At 52.7% G+C, this 22,717-nt stretch overlaps 1 protein-coding gene across 1 annotated transcript; it reads right to left on the bottom strand.

The window, feature by feature from the left end:
- Positions 1-274: 274 nt before the first annotated feature.
- LOC133341664 (gelsolin-like) lies at positions 275-22,183 on the bottom strand. The gene is made up of 17 exons (XM_061550256.1): positions 22,100-22,183; positions 18,128-18,348; positions 17,499-17,653; positions 17,196-17,357; positions 12,500-12,649; positions 12,014-12,103; positions 11,242-11,374; positions 10,584-10,672; positions 5,743-5,958; positions 4,702-4,823; positions 3,830-3,920; positions 3,481-3,651; positions 3,003-3,180; positions 2,471-2,592; positions 1,903-1,980; positions 1,480-1,564; positions 275-300 (listed from the first exon to the last, which is right to left on the bottom strand). The coding sequence occupies exons 2-17, from the start codon at positions 18,318-18,320 to the stop codon at positions 275-277; spliced, it is 2,061 nt and encodes a 686-aa protein (XP_061406240.1). The 5' UTR covers positions 18,321-18,348; positions 22,100-22,183.
- Between the last annotated feature and the right edge of the window lie 534 nt (positions 22,184-22,717).

Raw genomic sequence — 22,717 nt, 5'->3', positions numbered from 1 at the left:
CCGTATCGGAAAGTAGTTCAATGCGCGCGTCTCTCTCTCTCCACGTTTTTTCTGCACGTGCGTTGGAGACTCGGCGGCGGCCGGCCAGGAACACATCATCTGGGGAAAAGCCCTGGGCAGGGATTATTTACGCGACTTAGATATGCTTCGTCGGCGAGTCGTCTTCTGGGACAAAGCCCTGGACAATGAGTGACCGGCAAATAATGGGGACACTTGGCGCCTGAGGCAAAGCGCCGGGGAGATATCAATTCGCATCCGACTCAGAGACGCTGGCTCAGTGAGTCATCTTCTGAGACGTAGCTCTGAGAACGTGGACCAGGGGATACAAGAGGGGAGGCACGGTGGCCACGCGGTCACCCTGGTGCCGCATGACTCGTACATTTTGGAAGTCAGATTTTATTTTCCCCAGACGTGGTTGCCGTGAACACGAGTCTACAGTCCTCTTGGGTTTCTCTCTCTCCCGGAAAATTATCGTTGATAAAAAAATCTGCCGCTGTTTTTGTGTACTCCTCCCCCCTCCTCCTCCCTCTTCTTCTCTCGTTGTTCTGCCTCACGGCAGGTGTTTTGCTCCACGGCAGGAGTGGGGGTGTGTGTATACAGCAATTCCCTTTTTTGAGGTTGAGTTTGGGCACGTGACCATGAAATTCCAATTTGACAGCCTTTCAGCCACGAGGCTGGGGGTCCGCCATTACACAGAGTTCAAGATGGCGGCACAAATCGCGTCCCAGTGAAGCCAACTGTAACTGTACATTGTGGGACTTTAAGAAGCATTGTCTGTAAGTGCATTTATGTTCTTATAATACTGGGAATGCTGTTATAATGTTAGAATGACCGTTATAATGCTGTAAATGCCTTTATAATGCTGTTAAATTGTTATGATAAAAACGAGGCCTAGTTAACAACGAAGCCTGCAACTTGCCTTATTGTAAATGTTACTTGTAATTGAATAAGTCGAGTCAGACTTGTACCCAAGTAACTATATTGCGATCTTGAGAGCAAGGATGAGGAAATATCTCATCCACAATTCAGTATTATGTGTAGTGCTGTACATTTAGGCTGCAGCATGTTGATTACACGATGTGCCTTTAACACAGTAGCTTATTCTCTTGTATAGCTATTCAGTACTAATGTAGGTGCCTGGTCGATCCAGGATCTATTGTTGAGTTCATGTTATCTAAGACAATGTTATAATGCTGTAGTGTTCATTCATTGTATTGATATTTTCAAGTATTAACAGATGCTGGATTTGTGCTGTGTTTTTCCATCAGTTTTACCTCGTTCAATTCAATCAATTACATTTGGAGTCGGATGTTCACCCTGGCTCTGAAGGTTTATTGGATGCGAGGTTAACTACTCGGATAGCGGTGCAACACAGCGCACAGCGAGGCCGAGACTCTCTTTCATCGCTGCATTCGTCGGTCGCCACGTCGTTGGCTTGTGGTGAAGTTGCCTCGCGTCCTTGTGAAAGATGACACCCACTAGCGGACTGGAACAGGGGCTGCTTCATGTACAAAGTCGGCTGTTGGACCCCCAGGCGCAGCCGCCACTTGTGCCGCGGCGACACCTGCGGGGGTTCCCGAGAGCCGAGGGTTTGGTGCCTAAACACCCGGGGCGGTTTGATGGCACTGCTGGTGCACCACATCGGCCGGGAAGTAATGATTCATTTGAGAATCAACGATGACCAAAGCGACAGTAGGCCGCAGAGTATTGAGCTTTGTGGTGGTGGGATAACAGAAGGTGAGAAGACACTTAGACAACCAGACTCTGACACGAACGCTAGCAGTGGCCCTAACCACACAAGCCAGCCAGCCCCTGACCCTAACAACACTATCCGCCCTGTCCCCTACAGTATTAACCCTGATGGTATTAATATGTAATAATAATAAAAAAAGATGATGTTACCTGGTCCCATACGTCTAAGAGCATGACATCATCGGTGGCCAGGTCTTCCTGAGTGAAGTCTCCCGCCACCTCCTCCACCTGTGGGCGTGACCGACATGACGCTGAGCTCTACACGCGGCCATGGCGCGTTGCCGTCGGCGAGCATCGCCCGTCAGGGTCAGCAAGGGCACACGGGGGGGGGGGGGTGAGAATTGCCACCGTACCGGGGGGTGGGGCACTGGGGGGTGGTGGGGGTAAGGAGGCAGGAGGTGGTCAGCGAGACAGGGCCCCAGACCGTGAGGGCAGCAGCAGAGAAGGAGCGACCCGCCAATCGAGCGGCAAAGGTCTGCGCGGGGGCCGGGGGGGGGGCGATATGCCAGAGAGCCTCGGTCGCTGGAAGCGGAGAGTGCGTGGAGTGGAGTAGAAGCGATGGGAAAGAGAGACAGCGGTGGATCTAGGATGAGTGGAGGGGAGGAGAGCGATGGGAGAGAGAGAGAGTGGTGGATCTAGGATGAGTGGAGGGGAGTAGAAGCCAGATGATCCTCTCGAGAGCTCTACGAGGGGGGGGGGGGCGTGGCGGGGAGCGTGCCTGGAAGCGGCCGGTCTTGTTGGAGCAGGCGAAGAGGCGGGGCGGGTGGTCGTTGTAGTTGGTGCTGAGTCTCGGCGAGCTCTGGTAGTCCTTCTTGCCACCCAGCAGTGACCAGAACTCATCTGTGGGGGGAGGGGTGGGGGAGAGGAACGGGCAACCGATCGGTGATGGCTCTAGAAAGTAAAAAAAGTCTCGGTGGCTTCCTGCTTCAAATGAGCATTTGGGCCGGGGTTTGTTTGTTTCTGCCCAGCCCTGGGGCCAATGGCGAGCGACTGAACCGGAAGACCCCGGAGAGAAATCCCCTCGACCTCGGGGAGAGAGAGACGCACACAAATCCCAATATGCAGCAGGTACCGTCAGGGTCGGGATCGAACCCACGACCTCCTGTGTACCAGGCGAGGTTGTTAACACCACGGCCCGCGAGTCGCAGGCGACGGCGTCGTGACTGTGATGACCGCGGAACTCGGCGGGGAGGAGAAGGGGGGGGGGCGTTAGGGTGAGGGTGCCCCCCAGGTTACCCCTCGCCCCCCACCTGGCTCGTCCCCCTCGGCCAGGTCGGCGTGCGTCCGGCGTCCCAGCAGCTGGGCCACGTAGGCTGCCCCGTCCAGCTCGCTGCGCTCGGCACCCTTCCCCTCCCAGATGAACGTCTTCTTGGGGGACAGCAGCACGAAGGCGTCGTTCGAGTTGAGGGACGCGGCGCTCAGGGGGACCTTCGCGTGGGGGAGGGGGGGGGGGAGTTCCGCATGGAGGCCGGGGGAAGGTCGCATCAAGTAAACCGTCGGACATCGTGCCGAACGGCTCGCGCGCACGTGGTGACACTCCCGAAGCCGTACAGCAGACACCAAAGCTGACGAGGATGAAGACGACGATGATGTTGACGATGATGATTGCGAGGGTGATAATGACGACGATGACAATGATGATGAGGATGACGACGGGGATGACAATGACGACGACGATGTTGATGAAGATGACGAGGATGATGACGAGGGTGACGACGACGACCTCACCTCGACGGCTCTGGTGGCGCCTGCTGAGGAGCTGCGCACCTGGTAGAGTCGCGTGGGGGCCTGGGGGCTCTGCCCCCCATGGCGGGAGGTGCCCCCTGCGTGCACCACCAGGGGCTTGCCCCCGAACAGGCACAGCAGGTGCGGGGGCTCAGAGCCCTGAACCACGCGCACCTGGGGGGGGGGGGGGGGGGCACAACGTGGAATATCCGCCACTGGCTCCAGGCTGTGAACATCCAATGCACGATCTCAACCAGATTCCCACAGATGCCTGAGACTGGGCCCTGTGAGCCTCGGGGCACTGACACAGGGAGGGTGGTGCCCTGCTCCCTGGGGCGCGCGTGTTGCTCACCTGCATGGGCCGTCCCCCCAGCTCCTTGTCGAGCTGCACGGACAGGAAGGCGGAGTGCGTGATCTCGTCCTTGCTCGACTTGCTGCCCTGCCTGCTCCCGGCGCACACAAACACAAAGGTTCCTCCGTTGGGGTCAGAAGCGAGCAGCGACGACTACGACGGGCACGGCACGGGAGGGGGTGGGGGGACAGCATCACGCACGGCCGTTTTTGTCTCCGTAGTGGCGATGTTTACACAAAGCGCAAGGTACTCATTTGAGGCTGAGTCTACCTAGAGGGGGGGTGGCCCAGGACTGGTTCCTATAACTGCACCGGTGTTGGTCGTGAGCGGGAATCGAAATCGGGTTGCTGGGTTCGTAGCGCAGCGCACGTTAACCGCTACACTCCCCAACACATGCACATGTCCACATGTACACCACACACACACCACTCACACACACACCACTCTCACACACACACCACTCACACACACACACTACTCTCACACACCACTCACTCACACGTGTAAACTAGGGTCTGGCTCCGAATAAATTCGTGCCCGTGATTGGCTATAGTGGGGGGGGAGGGGGGGCGCTAAGGCATGGATACCCCTTCTTGTGTTGGTATGTTCATTGACGTTGAACTTCCTTCGCACCGTATGTAGCCAACCGTGCCAAGTCGGAGTTTCACAAATCTCCACGGGTGCGATCCCCCAACCCTTGCCTCCAAACCGCTGGCATCACAGCCACCCGACGTCCCGTGTCTCACCCCACCCTCGCCCGCCCTTCTCCCCGTCCTCCAACCCCAGACCTGTCGGATCGAGCCATGGTCCTGCACCCCCCACCCTCACCCCCTCTGCCCCCGTGTCCCGACGCGTGCCCTCCCCCCACCCACCAGGTGTAGAGGATCTGTCCCCTGCACCACGTGTAGAGGATGATGTACGAGTCGCCGCCGAAGAACTGCCCGTAGCTGGTGCGGTCCACACTCACGCGGCCACAGCTCTCCACGCGCCACACCTGGGGGGGGGGGGGGGGTGCAGGAGGTAGTTGGGGGGGTGCCGGAGGTAGCTGTGGGGTGGTGCAGGCGGTAGCTGCCTTGGGCTGTATCAGATTGTCGTAATAACAAAATAACGATTCGTTGTGTGAATGCGCGAGTCTTATTGAGGCCAGACTTAGGCACCTCGGGGATTCTCAGAGTTGTAAAATATAAATATTGAGAATATTAATATATAAAATATAAATATATTAAATATAAATACATAAAATATAAATATATAACCTATTAATATATAAACTATAAATATATAAAATACAAATATATAAACTATAAATATACAAAATATAAATATATAAAATATAAATCGCTTTCGTGGAGGAGGTGAGCCGTGAGCTTCAAATCTCAAGTGGAGCCGTTCCGAGTCCTTGGCAATGAGCGGTGCTGAAGCTCCGGCTAAGGGCGAGGTGACCACGCACAGGCAGTCCTCGTTTAACGCGCAGATGCGTTACACGACGGGCATTGCCAGTGAACCAACTCATAATCACCGCTCACTCACACGTTTATTCTCCCTCCCCTCGCCTGAACCTCGCCCTTGTCTAATTTCCCAGCATGCCTCTCTCTCGCGTGTGTCGTCTCATGCGAGTCGGCGGATGAGTGAGCGAGTGGGTGGGTGGGGTTGGTGCACGCATGATCCAGTAGGTGGGTGGATGAACGAGTGAGTTGGTGAGTGAGTTGGTGAGCGAGTTGGTGAGCGAGTTGGTGAGCGAGTGCGAGCGAGCCACCAATTACCCCTCTCAAACCCCATTACCATGCCCACTCTCCAGCACGCCTCGCTGTCCTTCACTCCCGCACCTCCGATTCGTGCGGTAGGCTATGTGCGGTGCGAAAGAAGTTCAAAGTACGCCCCTCCCTGCCCTCCTCCCCCCACCCCCTGCTCACCTGAACCTCTCCCTTGCCGTCATCCACCATGCCGTGCTGCGCGGCCATGGCCGGGCTGGAGTGCAGGGTGGAGGCGTTGAAGGGCACCTGCTGGACATGGGCGACGCTACCCACGTTGTACGTCTTGCCGGGCGTCACGACGTCGTCCTTACTCCTCCAGCTCAGGAAGAACTGCTTGAAGAGCGCCGTCTCCCCTTCCTCGGGCAGCACTGACACCTGGGGAGCAGTGACGTGGGAGGAGCAGCAACAGAGAGAGAGGGGGAGCTTCTCTACTCGCTACGCACGGCTGGGCTGCGTGTGTCCTGGGCTGTGTGTGTGTCCTGGGCTGTGTGTGTGTCCTGGGCTGTGTGTGTGTCCTGCGCTGTGCATGTCCTGGGCTGTGTGTGTCCTGGGCTATGTTTGTCCTGGGCTGTGTGTGTGTCCTGGGCTGTGTGTGTAGTCCGGCAAAACAACCCCTTACCTCCTCGCGGTGCCAGACGGGCAGCTTTGTCGTGGCCAGCGCTGTGGGGGGAGGGCCAATGCGGATTGGCCTCTCCCCTCATGGCGTCTGTGACCACCACAGTGGCTAAACGGGGGCTCTGGACGGGTGCGAGGGGCTGGTAACCCCTCCACCTTTAATTCATTACCACTAAACTATGATGTAAATATGTAACGAATAAGCTTGTGCTGGAGGCCCCGGGGGGACAGGCGTCTATGACGTCACCTGGCCAAACCCCAATTGGCAAAGCCAGGAGATTGAATCTTCACCCTCGGGGCTCCTCCAGAAACAACGAAAAGCCACTTCGTGTGGCCACGTGGAACGTTCGAACGCTCACTGCGGAGGAGAGTCTGCCATTCCTCTGTTGTGGAGCTAGACCAGTACCGCCTGGATCTCTGTGGCATTCAGGAGGTCCGGTGGACCGGTTCTGGCTCCTGCCACCATGAGGGGTGGACAGTTCTCTACTCGGGTTAGGAGACTACCAATCAACAGGGTGTGGCTCTTCTTCTGAACAAAAGAATGAAGGGGGCTTGGGAGCGTGGCGGTGAGGTGTGGGAAGCTGTAAGCCCCAGGCTACTTTGGGCTCGCCTTCCCATCAACCGGAGGCGAGGAGTGGTGGTCGTGGTTACTTATGCGCCCACCGAAGAAGAACATACGTGGAGGGATGCAGGCAAAGCCGATGAGTCAGATGCCTTCTATGACCTTCTGTCACAGGTGCTGGATAAAGTGGCCACTCGGGACAGAGTCATCTTGTTGGGTGACTTCAATGCCCGAGTTGGTCATGATGCTGGCACCTGGTCTGGAGTGATTGGAAGGCATGGGCCAGATCACCTCAATAACAACGGTAGGAGGCTGCTAGATTTTTGTGCAGCCCATGGGCTTGTAATTACCAACACACTCTTCTGGCATCGGCGCATCCACACAACATCATGGATGCATGCCGGGTCCAAGCAAGAACATCTGCTGGACTACATAGTGACAGACCAGCGGATGCGAGCCCATGTCCTTGACACCAGGACCTACAGTGGAGCTGATCTGCCCTCTGACCATCGACTATAAGATGCGCCTGCCATTCTTCTACTCCGGTGGTGTGTGTACACCCAGGACCCCATTCCAACCTAAAGTCACCTGGTCTCAGTTAGCTGATGAAAGTTGCAAGCGAGAATTGCATCATCGCTTGCAGCTGGGGTTGGCATCGTCCCCCACTCCTCCTGATGTCGAGGGTAAATGGGCGAGGTTTAGGACTGTGACTCATGCAGCTGCAATGGCTGCGTTGGGTACGCGGTCCAGACCTCCCCAGAGACCCTGGCTGACAGAGGAGGATGTTCAGGATGGTTGAGAAAAAGCGACAGGCCCACTCTCATCGGCTACAGCATCCCACGTCAGAGAATGAGGAGGCTTACCGCAGCCTTCGCTCGGAGGTTCGGACAGCCATAAGGCGCTGCAAGGATGGGTGGTGGTCGCGGGTTGCTGAGGAGATGGAATGCCTCAGTGGCCCGCGATCACAAATCACTATTTAACTCCATCAAAAAAGTAACCTGCAGCGCCACACCTATTACCATCATTAGGGGAAAAAACGGTGATCCAATCTCTGACCCCCAGGAACAGGTTTGCAGATTTGCTGAGCATTTCTGTGAGGTCCTGGGGGAGGGGAAATCCCTCAGCCAGGCACAAAGTGGGGATAACCCTGCTGAAGCTGCGTTGCCTCAAATATTGGAAGAAGTCACCTCCTGTGAGTGGCTGGCTGAAGTGCCATCTGTTGAGGAAGTACTGAAGGCGATCCGGAGTCTGAGACCAGGAAAGGCACCGTGCAGAGATGATCTCCCAAGCGAAATTCTGAGGGAGGGTGGCGTTTGTGCACAGACTGCCCTATATGACATTATAACAACAGTCTGGACCACTGGACGGGTTCTGCAGGATTGGAAGGATGCCCTGGTGGTCTCCCTCTTTAAGAAGGGGGACCACACAGACTGTAACAACTACAGGGGCATCTCACTTCTCAGTGTGTCGGGAAAGGTCCTGGCAAGGATTATTCAACATCGCCTTGCTAAGCACGCTGAGGAGAGGCTTGCGGAGTCCCAATGCAGTTTCAGGAAAGGGCGGTCCTGCACAGATGCCATATTTTCTGTCCGTCTGCTACAGCAGAGGTGTAGGGAATTCCAACAAGACCTACATCTCTGCTTTATTGACCTGGTCAAGGCCTATGATACCATCACTAGGCCTGGGCTCTGGGTTGTCCTTCGTGCTTTCTGAGTCCCTGACCCTCTGCTGACGATCATTAAGGACCTTCATGATGGTGAGCAGAAAACTATGTGGCCGGGAGTCAGAGCCTTTCCCTGTACACCTTGGGGTGTGACAAGGATGTCCTCTGGCTCCCACACTATTTAACAGCTATTTTGACCATGTAGTTCATGAAGCCTTCAATAGCTGTACCGGGGGAATTTCCATTTGGTACAGATAGAATGGGAGGCTGATCGATGCCCGGGTGCGATCAAGGGATGGCTCCCTATTGGTCAACCACGTTATGTATGCCGATGATTTGGTAATATCTGCTCATTCAGAGGAGTAGTCGGAGATGCTGCTACTGAGACTGGAGCGTGCCACTAAGAGGTGGGGCCTTACCATCAGCCCCACTAAAACTAAGCACCTGCCTGGGTATTTTGTACCATCGGACACTCCACCCCCACAACTCCCAATCGGTGATGGGGCAGTAGTGGCGAGAGTGGAGAGTTTCCCATACCTGGCAGTGTGCTTATGACCGGCTCCAGTTTAACAGCAGAGGTCTCACTCCGAATGAGTCGAGGGGCAATATCTTTTCATCGGTTGCGTAACACTGTGTGGAAGCTACCTGGTCTGTCGCTCCGCACGAAGCTTCAGGTCTTCTCGGCCACGGTCATTCCCTCCCTTCTCTACGCTTGCGAAACGTGGACCCCGCAAATGGAGCATCTTCGCCGGTTGGAAACATTTAGGCTGGCCTGCCTACAATCCATCCTGAGTTTAACCAGGCTGGATTGTGTGAGGAGCTCACAAATCCTTGAAAGATCTGGGCAAAGTCGCATCGGTGAGCTCCTCCGGCAGGCAAGGTTGCGTTGGCTGGGTCATGTAGCACGCATGCCCAGCCACCGCATGCCTAAACAGCTTTTGTTCGGCCGGATGGGCACGGCACGGGCTAGAGAAGAGATGGAGTGATGTGGTACAGGAGGACGTGGAGCTGAGTGGACTTGCCGATGACTGGTACCAGCGATGTCAAGATCGGCCTCTATGGAGGAGGCTTGTGAAGGACGCTACTGGGCAGTTGGAGCAGTCGCCCTCCAGCAACAACGGAGGGCGGAGGAGCGATGCTCACAACAACGAGCGGAGCGCCGGGTGGCTAAAACACAGCAAGTTGGCACAGTAGGGGGCACAAGTGGTGCATCAGCCAGTCATCTCGGTCATCTCAGTCAGTCGTCCCGTGGCACCTGGGTCTGCCCCGTGACCTCCTGCCAGCGGGCGTTCGACACTTCACGTGGCCTCAAGGTGCACATGGCCTGGCACAAGCGTCGTGGTGACGTCACCGCCACTTAGCGGCGAATGGCGGTTGTTGTTGTGTGTGTGTCCTGGGCTGCGCGTGTCCTGGGCTGTGTGTGTGCGCCCTGGGCTGTGTACGTGTCCTGGGCTGCGTGTGTGTCCTGGGCTGCGTGTGTGTCCTGGGCTGCGTGTGTGGGGTTGGGGTAGTGATAGGGGTTGGGGTATGGTTGGGGTAGTGGTAGGGGTTGGGAAGTGGGAGGAGTTGGGGTCGTGGTAGAGGTATTGGTATGGCTGGGGTAGGGGTAGTGGTAGGGGTTGGGGTAGTGGTAGTTGTAAGGGTTGGGGTAGTGGTAGGGGTTTGGGTATTGGTTGGGGCAGTGGTAGGGGTTGGGGTAGTTGTATAGATTGGGGTAGTGATAGGGGTAGTGGTAAGGGTTGGGGTAGTGGTAGGGGTTTGGCTATTGGTAGGGGTAGTGGTAAGGGTTGGGGTAATGATAGGGGTAGGTGGAGGTTGGTTAAGCGGGATTATCCCAAACCGATTTGGATACCACTTGCCACTGATGTCATCCGTGGCCGGGAAATCGAACTCGTGCCACTCGGTTCACAGTGCAGGGCGACAACCACAGCGCTACCGCTCCACCCCAGTGACTCTGCAGCGCCAATCGAACGTGTTTGACTACTCGACTCATAAACACGAGAACTACAAGTCGTGCAAGGATGAGCAATTTATGCAAACATCTCCAAAACTCAAGATTCCCCTTCCCAAAGGCGCAGTGTGCGGAGTGAGAGGACCGCTGGGGGGTTGTTGTTGGTGTTGTTGTTGTTGGTGGTGGTGTGGTTGGTGTCTCTGCGTCACCTTGGTGCTGGGCGAGTAGCTCATCTTCTTGATGAACTCCTCAGCGGTCATCATCGCTTTCTGCCTCTCGTTCGAGTTGGCTCTCTTGCCTGCAGCGACATCACTTCATCACTTAACCACTTCACCACTTCCCCAACTTGTTAACCACTTCACCACGTGATCATCTTCATACAACATTCGGTAGTACGTGGCGGCGTCATGGTCCAACTTGGTGGTAGAAAAAAAAACATTACCGGCAAATGACCGAGTTGGGAAATGAAATAGCAACTTGTTGTGCCCCCCCCCCCCCCCCCCTGCATAATATAGCGGGACCCCTCTTGAATGAGAATAGTCAGACTCAGCATCCTCTATCTATCCCCATCACGGCTGGGAACTTTGGCTGTGTGAATGATAATGGGATTGTAGCAATTGGATGATGGGATGATGGTGCAATGGGACGATAGTGATGGGATGGTGGGTTGGTGGAGTGCTGAGATGATGCTTGTGATGGGTCCGCCGTCAGCCTAACCCCTAGCCTGACCCTTACCCTAACTCTCACCCTAACCCTAGCCCTAGCCCTCACCCCAACCGTCACCCTTATCCTAGCCCTCACCCTAACCCTCACCCTAGCCCTCACCCTAACCCTCACCCTAGCCCTCACCCTAACCCTAGCCCTCACCCTTCCACACGAAGATCTGCCCCGCGGAGCCGTTGTCGAGCAGGAAGCAGTCTGCCGAGTCGAGCAGTGACTGCTGGAAGGGACTCGCGCTCGCCACCTCCTTCACCTCCATGCGGCCGCTCTCGTCGGAGATCTGTGGCAATCAACGACATCCACAACCACCATAATCCTCATTCCTACACAATGATAATGATGATCATCATCATCATCATCTTTATTACCCAATCATAATCCTCATCCCTCCATCATCATCACCATCATCATCTTGATTACCACAAACATCATCGTCGTCCACAACCACCATCATCCTCCTCCCTCCACAATGATGATGATCATAATCTTTATTATCGTAATCTTCATCTCTCCATCATTATTACCACTACCATTATCATCATTATCATCAACATAATTCACAACTAATGTAATAATATCACCATCATCATACTCTCCATATATTCGTTGCAACGACCATCATTATCAGTAGCAGCATAATTCAACGTGGAGTTGAGCGACATGTAATCTACTGCTCAACCGAGCCATTGGCACGGACAGCCACGTCACGCTGGCTGTCAGTTATTGGGGGGTTCCCACCTTCGAGTATCAGGTAGCCATTTTAAGGGGCTCTGAATTGACTTCTCTGTGGCTTCTTAGTTTTTCCTCCCCGTGGCCTATGACATTTTTTTGTACAACATCTTGTGTACCTAAAACAAAGTAAGGAATCTTAGAAATAATGTGTTGTTATAATCATCGTTGTTTGGTCCTTGTTTGTAACCTTGTAGAGCTTGGCTGAATTCCGGTTCGAGATATCCATTTCCACATCATCAGGGGTCCCGGGTGGAAGTTCAGGCTTGGGGCCCAGCACCTGGAAGGGTGTGCAGAGTCAGGGTTGATAGGTCAATAACGCGAAGGTCATAACGATCATGGTGGCGATGATGATGGTGATAATGATGATGATAAAAAGATGTGCTGCTGCTGTTTTTTATAATGGATGACGATGGTGGTGGCGATCGTAATTATATTGCTGATGATTTACTAGTTTAGGCTATTACGACAGAGCCATATGTATGATGGTGACGATTTTAGTCGTGTTGCTGCCACTGATTTTAATAATAATAACGATGACTGATAACGACTCCAAAAACGAGGATGACGACGATGGTGATGGCTATGATGATCACGATGATGATGGCTATGATTGTGACGATGACTATGATGACGATCGCTATGATGATGACGATGCCCCCCCTCCCCGGCTCACGTTAAGCAGCTGTGCGGTCTCCTCGCCCTCCTCCACCACGTGCACCGTCGCCCGCCCGCCCCGCTCGTGGTCCCGCACGCCGCGCGCCACCTCGGACGCCTTGACGCGCTCGTAGCGGTTGCAGCCCGAGCCGCACCACTGGTAGATGTTCTACAGGGAGCACCCGAGTACCAACACGGCTCAACTCCTGAAGCAAGTGCGTCGCAAACCACAAACTGGCGAGTAAACCTCCTCTGTCCCGGAGAGGTGCAGAGGCATGGCAGCCTCTCCTCCCATGTGTCCCATGTGGGCATGGGGACTTTCCGCGTGGCTGGCCACAGTGTCTGCACGTTGTGCCTGGAGGGTCCGGAGGATCCCCGAGGGATGCGATTCAGTGCCCTGGGCCTCCCATACGGTACATGGCCAGGGGACCTCAGGTGCTAGTTGATTGGGACTTCCGGCGCAAGCTTATTTTGTTTTTCTGTCGTCCTTTCGTAGTTTAGTTTAAGATGGAGGGATAACCAGCTGCTCGCAACCATCCAGCGCATTCTGTCTGTCAGCCACTGGGGTGGATGCTAAAATATCGCCTATTTATACTTGACCAAGTAAGGCCTACTAAGCTATATAGCTCTATACTCTTTGGTTCTTTCGGTAAAGTCACGTAGGTATAAAATAAATTAAATCACCACGTTTCGGGCGCAACACAAGCATCTGTCATCAGGTGGGACAACCACAGCAAGAAACAATTGCTGAAGTGGGCAAAAGGGCTGCTGCAACAAGAGGCTATATAGGCTAGAGAAGGGGGGGAGGAGCCAGGGAGGAGAAACAGGGAGGGTGGGGGTATGGGGTAGGGGGAGTGGAGGCGACAAGTAAGACGCAAGCACGGCAAAAAATGCCGGGGTGGGGAGGGGAAGTGGGCGGGGCTGGGAGTGGGAGGGTTAGGAAACTGAAGATGCAGATATGAAGGCAGGCCAAAAACGTCGTGATTTATTTTATTTTATTTAATACCTACGTGACTTTACCGAACGAACCAAAGAGTATGGATCCCTGCAGTCACGAAAACTTCAAAACTCGATTGAACCGCCTCTACCGGAACGGTTTCCACACATCTATTAGAGCTTTTAACAGACAACGGGACAAGAAGGTGCAACTAATCGAGTCGCTAACCTTCCTCAAGAGATGTCGCGATAACAAGGTAATACCTATCGCATTTACACTCACATCTGCTGCTGTCACTTCTCCTAACGCTAAACGGATCTTGTTTAAAGCCAGCCTATCACTAATCTCAGAGAGAATAAGATTGCTCCGATTTGAACTTGATAATTTAGACAAGACTCTCTTACAATCACACCTAATATTAACAGATAAAATGTCCACTTCTGATTGAAACCATTTAGATAACATGACAGTCTCCTCTGCTAATTCAATGTCAACCAAATGTAAAGTTAACTTGATCGCTAAATTCAACCTCCTGTCAAAAAATAAGCCAGATCCACACGTTAAAAAGTTAGATGTTAACAAGATTGTTATCAATCACAGTAACAGCCCAATTTCTGACAGCCTAAAATCGGTACTAGCTAAAGGGTTGAATTTCGCAGTCACCCCTAAACATATCCCAGTGGATGATATAATCTCCCAGGTCGACGTAGCCCTCAAAGGATTGGAACACATCCCGACAGATGCTGCTAGAGCTCAAATTGCCACCATCCTTAAAAATGCTAAGAAACCCATTAGTAACATCAGCAAAGATGAGCGCTCTGAACTCGCAAAATTGAAAAAGAGGGATGACATAGTCATCCTCTTGGCCGACAAGGGCAATGCTACTGTCATCATGGATAAAACCACATATAACAACAAAATCCAGGACCTTCTTAATGATGGCAGCTACACCAAAATCACCAAAGATCCTACGAACCGCCTGACTACAAAAACCAACAATACCAGTTCGACTTCTCTAATCGAACCAGTCTAACGGCTCTCCCTAAAACCTTCTGCTGCTAGACCACCCAGACTCTATGGTCTTCCTAAGATCCATAAAGAAGGCACTCCACTTCGGCCCAGCGTTTCCACGATCAACTCACCTATCTACAAGCTGGCCCGTTTTCTGTCTGATACCTTGCTTCCATTCACTGGCAAGACTACCTCAGCAGTATATAACTCAGCTCACTTGGTCTCTCTAACCAAGGCAGTGGCGGCTCCTGCAAAATCTCTCAGGGGGGGCAAATGTCTGGATGATTGATAAGGATAAGGTCCACCCATGCAATGGATAAATTAACAGCTTAAGCATGTAAAGGCAACTTCACTTCTTTAATATTAATGAAAAATAAAGTGACTCTTACAATACATCTTGTTTGTTTCTATACTCACTATTAAAACAAACCACTCAAGTTTATTTTATTAAAGATTCCACTAGGTGGCAACAAATTATATTGTTGGATGAAACGTGCTTACGTATGATGACGTAAGCACGTATGATGACATAAGCACGTTAGGGCGAGCCCTCCCGGAAGCCATAGAGAATGCATTGCAGCGCCCCCGTTCGAAAAAAAACATCTTTGAATGTAAGTCTATGGGGCCACTCGGGGCGATTCTCAGCTGGAGGGAAATCGTCCAAAAAGAGGCGGTACTCAGAACGTAGCATGACGCTGATTGGACTATATCCAGAGGCACAGTGACGGCTAGCGTGACTCTGTGGTTGAATGACATTAGTGGTGCGTCGCCCAATCGCCCTAATGAAGAAACCGCCCCTGAATCAAGAGCATTTCACTGTCCCCAGCTTTGATGTGGTTTCTCTGTTCACCAAGGTTCCAGTGCCTGACACCTTAGCAATAATTGAAGATTTAGTCCAATATGGACTGAACCCTGATGTTCCTACTCTGGTTAGGCACTGCCTTACCAACACTTACTTCACCTGGAATGGTACTTTCTACAAACAAAATGAAGGTACCCCCATAGGTTGCCCCTTATCATCAGTGATAGCGAATGTTTTCATGGAGAAATTTGAAACAGATGCCATCCAGACATCCACCCTACGTCCTTCCTTGTGGTAGAGATACAGTATGGGGATGACACTTTCGTCATTTAGCCACATGGCCTGCCAGCATTAAACCAATTTCTCAACCACATTAATTCGATACACTCATCCATCAAATTCACCATGGAAGTGGAGAAGGATGGCAAGCTACCATTCCTGGATGTTTTGTTTGAGAAGAGAGCTGATGGCTCTTTGTGACACTGTCTACAGGAAAGCCACCCACACAGATTCCTATCTGAAACCTGATTCCCACCACCATCCGTCACAGAAGAATTCCCTCATCAAAATACTACACCACAGGTCCCACTGCATTTCTGACCAACACCACATAGCCAGTGAACTGGAACACGTACACTAGGCCCTTAAGATGAATGGATATTCGGACCGCATTTTCCGCAAAGCTGTTTCTCCAACCATGGAGAAATAACCCCCTGAGAAGCCGATCAAAACCATCACGTTACCATAAATAGCAGGCGTTACCAAAAAGATTTCCAAAATCTTAAACAAACACAAGATCCAGGTCCAATTCAGTACAGTACACAAAATCGGGGATCTAATCCCATCTGTGAAGGATGTCACTCCTGACATGCAATACCCTGGAGTCTACAAACTATGTTGCACCTGTGATGTTTGTTACGTTGGGGAAATGAAACGACATGTCTCGGACCGTGTTCGCGAACACAAGGCAGATCTGAAACACCGCAGAACTAATACCTCCGCCGTGACTGACCATTGCTATAACACTGTGGGCTCTCTTGATATTGTTTATTTCTGAGACCAAGGTGCTGAGGAAACCTTCGGGCTACTATCAAAGGTTTGTTCATAAAGCCATCCAGATGTATAAACATAGACCTAACTTCAACTGTGAAGATGGATTCAGATTGAGCAATCATTGGAAGGATGTTATTAACCACGTAAAACCATAACTGCTTTTGGCCTGCCTTCATATCCGCATCTCCAGTTTCCTAACCCTCCCACCTCCAGCCCCGCCCACTTCCCCTCCCCACCCCAGCATTTTTTGCCATGCACGTGTCTTAGCTTGTAGCTTCCACTCCCCCTACCCCGCACCCCCACCTTCCCTGTCTCTCCTCCCTGGCTCCTCCCCCCTTCTCTTGCCTATATAGCCTCTTGTTGCAGCAGCCCTTTTGCCCACTTCAGCAATTGTTTCTTGCTGTGGTTGTCCCACCTGATGACAGCCGCTTGTGTTGCGCCCGAAACGTGGTGATTTAATTAATTTTATTTAATACCTACGTGACTTTACCGAAAGAACCAAAGAGTATGGATCCCTGCAGTCACCAAAACTTTTAATCTAGACTATATAGCTCTTTTTCAGAAGGGATCTGGCTACATATAATAGCTCAAAGAAGTGTGAAATCATCACGTGGACCTTTATAGCGGCCAAAAACTCTAAACGCACGTTGATCCTAAATGTGGAGGGGAAAATCGGAAGACCTGGAGAGAAATCCACGCGACCACAGGAAGAACACGCAAACTATAAATGTACAGCAGGCAACAGGGTTGGGATCAAACTCACGACCTCCTGCATACCAGGCGAGGGAGTTAGCATCACCTAGCCAACGCCGCGCCACCGGATGCGAGCAAGCCAAGAGGGTAACCAGCTGGCCGGAGGCGTCATGACACACAACACCGCAGTGCTAGCGGCCACTGCCCGCCCATCCTCACCGCCCCCAGGTCGACGATGAAGCAGTCCCCCTGGTTGAAGCTCTTCCAGGAAAGCGGCACCTCGGTGGCACGCACCGTGCGTCGCCCCTTCACGTGCAGCAGCCGCTTCACGTCCGCCACGTTGGGCTCCACGTGGCGGAAGCCCGAGGCCACGCCGCCCGCCTGCACGACAAAAACAACGACGACGATGACGACGAAGTGACGAGGTCCTGCAGAGTCTCCTCCTCTGACCTGAGTAGGGAGCTCGCCGCTCCATTGTTACGCAGCAGCAGCACCGGGCGGTTCACGCGAGTGCGCACGCACCTTGTACTTGATGCCGCCCTTGAAGTAGGAGAGGAACGAATTGGACTCGTGTCCCTGCACCTCGCGGTACTGCACGGGCCGCCCCCCCAGGGAGTCGTCCAGCTGCACGGTGAGAACTGCCGCCGCGCCGGACTCGTCCTGAGAGCACTCGCTACCTGCGGTGGGGTCACGCGTAGACACGGGGACATGGGGACACGGGGACATGGAGACACCGAGAAACAGAGAAATGGGGACATGGAGACACGGAGAAACAAGGACACGGGGAGACGGGGACACGGGGAGACGGGGACACGGAGACACGGGGACATGGATACACGGAGAAATGGGGACACGGGGACACGAAGACACGGAGAAAAGGGGACACGGAGACACGGGGACACGGAGACACGGGGACACAGATACACGGGGACATTATGTGAGCAAGGCAGCAGCGGCAGACTCGCTACCTATGGCACGGTGGAGACACGCGGGAGGAAGGGGTGGGGGGGTTGATGTTTAATCGAGCGAGTCGATTGATGAGTCGATGGTTGAGTGGTTCAACGGCTGATTGAGTTAGCAATTGATCGAGCGATTGAGTGGGTTGAGCGAGTTCGGCGGGCGAGCGGCCTCGAGCCCAGTGTGTGCCTCACCGAGCCAGAAGTGCAGCTCGTATCGTTTGACCGCAGGGCCAAAGGCGAACGTCTTGAGCACCACGTAGGCATCCCCCGTGAAGAAGTTGCCGTACTGGTTGGGTGCCACGGCCACAGGACTCAGCTTCTCCACCCTCCACACCTGCAGCCCCTCCACCTGGCCCGCTCCCTTGAACCCCGCATGTAGCACCATGGCTTCAGGTCGGGGGGGTGGGGGGTGTCTGGGGGGGGGGTCGAAAGATGGAGAAAAGAATAAGGTGGTGGTGGGGGGGCACGGGGTGAGATACGAGACGTGGAGTGAGCCTGGCGCGTGACAGTGATCCCCACGATTTGGAGGCGATGGTTGGAGGATCGCGCCAGGGCAGATTTGTGACACCTCCGATTCCCGCACCTCCGAACGTCCGCACCTTCCAATTCGATGCGGTTGGCTACGTCCGGTGCGAAAGAAGTTCAACGTACGTACAAGTGCGAGGTGGTGGCCAGCAGATGGCGCAGTGGTGCACGTGCGATGGTGATAATCCAGAGGCGGTGGTAGCTCGGTGATATCCGCTTCACGTGGACCGTTCTCTAACACGGATCGATTCTTCGTTGAATTACAACGCAACGCCAAATGAGGATTACATTGGCAGGGGGAGCCGGGCAGAGAGGATGCTGTGTTTGGTAAGTGTCTACCTTTTTTGCCGGTCACTCTCTGCTCTGAGGTTAAGGGTCATTTGCCCAAAACGGTCGACCTATCGCGTGCATTTCTTGTTTTCTAAGGTCACAAGTAAAGTCGAGAGCGATTGTTTATCTATATTATCTATATAAAGTGAGTTTTCGCTGGGGTCTTTTAATGCTGTACTACCATCCAGTCAGCTTGTTTATACTTTGACACGCACGCAAAAGTATTGCTCAGATAAAAAAAAAGACCGATAGCCGGACTGAATGGATAGTAAATATTGAACTTTGGTGGCTTTTGAGCTGCTTGTTTTCTGGATTTTGCGTTGGAATGAGATTGCTTATCCCCTGCGTACTAACCAGACGGATCGTGCAGGCAACAGGAGTCGAAGGTTAAGATACTGTACTCACTAACATGCACAAAGACAAAGATCCCCCGTGTAGCCTTTCAACAGACTGTTGGGGCAAGTACTGTTCGTGAGCGCCTTGGAAGAAGGCCGGCACGGCACACGAGCGGGTGGGTGGCCTGCACCACGCCCGACAGCCTTTGTCTCCCCTAGTGGCGAGGTCGACTCAGCCTCATTTGAGGCTGAGTCGACCTCGGGGAGGCACAGGATTAGTTCAAATAATCGTCACTGGTGTTGGCCGTGAGCGGGAATCGAAGTCGGGCCGCTGGGTTTTCACCGCAGGGCGCTAAGCTCTACACTACTGCATGCCAATACACACGCATCAATAGCCTCATACATACATACACACCATACATAAATACACCAATGTATATTCATGCAGTTAAAATTAGTAGCAATACCAGTCCAAATTGTATTGCCTAGTATAGTTGCAATAACTTCCTGAGTGTTCGACAACAGCAGCGTATGCAAAATGCAGCCAAATAATCACGATTCGAGAGCAACGCATAGGTCCGTGTGAGAGAACGGTCCGCGGGAAGCGGATATCACAGAACTACCACGAAGGACCCTTCAAGTCACCTGTGGCGTGCACCGAAGTGGGACACCCACGTGCTCCATCAAGTGAAGACTGAGAGCCGTGTACCGTGCTAACATCACTGCCACTGGGACACGGCTCAAGGTGCAGCCCTGCAATGTCTCGCTCACCCCGCTGCTGGTAGAAAGCCCCCCCCCCCCTCCCACCACAGAGGGTATTTGGCCTACTCTTCCATGCTGGACAGGCGTCTTGGGAGTGACCCACACTTTACTCCACCACACGAGTTCCTTACCGATTTGTGCCGCTGGGCGGACAGATGCGAATGTGTGGGTGGGGGGGGAGGGGTACGTGATAGTATTTAAGCGGTACGTGATAGTATTTAAGGTGTACGTGACAGTATTTAAGGGGTACGTGATAGTATTTAAAGGGTACGTGATAGTATTTAAGGGGCTTTTTGTCTGAAATCTTGCGGCCTTTCACTGGAAAAATCACCTCTGCAGTACTAAACTCTACTCACCTGGTATCGACAATCAAGGTATTTCCCTGTCCCCAGACGACCTGCTTGTCAGGTTTGATGTGGTCTCCTTATTCACCAAAGTTCCTGTACCTGACACCATCGCAATCATTGAAGACTTGGTTCATCAAGGACTGAATGCTGAAGTACCCCCCCCCGCCCTGGTGAGACACTGCTTAACCAATACATACTTCACCTGGAATGGAACTTTCTACAAACAAACTGAGGGCACCCCAATGGGCTCCCCCCTATCTCCGGTTGTAGCCAACGTTTTCATGGAGAAATTTTAAACTGATGCCATCCAGACTGCCACTCTACGCCCAACCTTATGGAAGAAGTACGTGGATGACACTTTTGTCATCTGGCCACATGGCCGGCCTGCTCTAGACCAATTCCTCGACCACATCAATTTCATACACCCAGCCATCAGATTTACCATGGAAGTCGAAAAAGATGGCAAGCTACCCATTTTGGATGTCCTAATAAAAAAGAGACCTGATGGTTCAATGAGCCACTGTCTACAGGAAAGCTACCCATACGGATGCTTCCCTAAAACCGGATTCCCACCACCATCCATCCCAGAAGAATTCCCTCATCAAGACTCACACCATAAAGCCCAATGCATCTCCGACCAGGAACACATTGCCAGTGAACTAAAGCACGTGCACCAAGCTCTCAAGGCTAATGGTTACTCCGACTACACAATCCGCAAAGCCATCACTCCAACCATGAAGAAGGATCCTCTTGATGAGCCATTCAAAACCATCACCTTACCCTACATTGTGGGGGTCACAAAAAATAACTCCAAAATCCTGAATAAACACAAGATCCATGTCCGATTCAACACAGTACATACAATCTGTGATCTGGTCCCGTCTGTAAAATATGTGATTCCAGACATACAGTACCCTGGCGTCTACAAACGAAGTTGCCTCTGTGGTAGCAGTTACATTGGAGAAACCAAACGACATGTCTCGGACCGAATCCGTGAACACAAAGCAGACATGAAACACGGTAGGACAAACTCCTCAGCCGTGGCAGACCATTGTTATAATTCAGTGGGCTCACATGACATTGACTTTTCCAAGACGGAGGTTCTCTGCAAGCAATCCGGCTACCATGAGAGATTCGTTCATGAGGCCATCCACATATACAAACACAGAGACAATTTCAACCGAGAAGATGGATTCTGGCTCAGCAATCATTGGAAGGACGTGATAAACCATTTTGGGTCTTGATTGATTGTGTTCATGTTCACGGTGACTTTCAGACCGCATGCCATTCGCTGGCCTTGACTATATAGCTTTTGTTTTCTCTTCACGGATCGGAGTCTTTGCTCCGCTGCAAGTTTCCTGCTACCACTCTCCCACTGACATATTCCTTTGCTTCCTCTTAGTACCTTCACGCGACTGTCAATGCTATGGCGATTGTATAATAATAAATAGCATAATAGTGTAATGTTTAATAGAATGTATAAGTATTTAAGAAACTTGCACGATTGTTTTAACTGCCGCATCGGAGGAGATGGATTCCAACTGGCGCCCTGTGGGTTGCAAGCGCGCTGCTCTGTGTGTGCGTTGAACTTCTTTCGCACCGTACCTCGCCAACCGCGCTCATTGGAGGTGCGTGGGAAGGACAACAACACTAAACACAACAACAACAACACTAAACACAACAACAACAACAAGCAGCAGCTCTAAAGAAACGGGGTTTCAATGTAGACGATTTAAAATTGGCTTCCTAGTATCGGAAGGAAGAGCGCGTTCCAGACGGCCGCAGAAGCGCATCCGAAATCGCGATACACCGCGGGGGAGGGATGAGAACGCCGCCGATCGGACGGTGAGACAAAGTTTACTTACGAGATCCGAGACGGATTCTTGCACGGACGTCGCACTGCGATGCCCTAAAGTTCCCGACTCGCTTCTCTCTCCCCTCCCCCCCGCCTTTTAAACTTGTGGCTGCGTCGCTCTCACATTGACCGCTCCGCCCCTCCCTCCTCCCCCCCCACTCCCTAGCCCCCTCCCCCCTCAATGGAGCCCTCCCCACCATCCCCACCACATTGAACCCTCCGCGACTCGATCTGTCAAGTTCAAGAATTGCATCCGCATCAGCCAGCAGTTGCCATGTTCTATCCACTGCTGGGTGACTGCTTCCCCCGAGCACTCAGCAGGCCGCGCAGTTACTGATCAGGAGGCGGTCTGATCTCATCTCTTCATCAATAATTCATCATCACCAGCCGTGGCCAATCCACTGCTGGATGAAGGCCGCGCCAAGCTGTCGACAGTCCCTACCCCCTCCACTGCCCTGCCGTCTAAGAAGCAATCATCACCCAGCACGGGCACACGAGCCGATTTGATCGATCATCGAATTAGTGAGCCACGATCGATCCACTACTGGATGTGTATCTCCCCTTGCCATCGCCGTCCGTCCCCGTGTTGCAATGCAGAGAGAGAGAGACACAGAGAGAGACACAGAGA

The sequence above is a fragment of the Lethenteron reissneri genome, chromosome 12, assembly GCF_015708825.2.
Source record: "Lethenteron reissneri isolate LAM-NWPU_2019-01 chromosome 12, ASM1570882v1, whole genome shotgun sequence".
NCBI lineage: Eukaryota > Metazoa > Chordata > Hyperoartia > Petromyzontiformes > Petromyzontidae > Lethenteron > Lethenteron reissneri.
The sequence above is the reverse complement of the archived record's forward strand: the minus strand, read 5'-3'. Positions and strand labels throughout refer to the sequence as shown.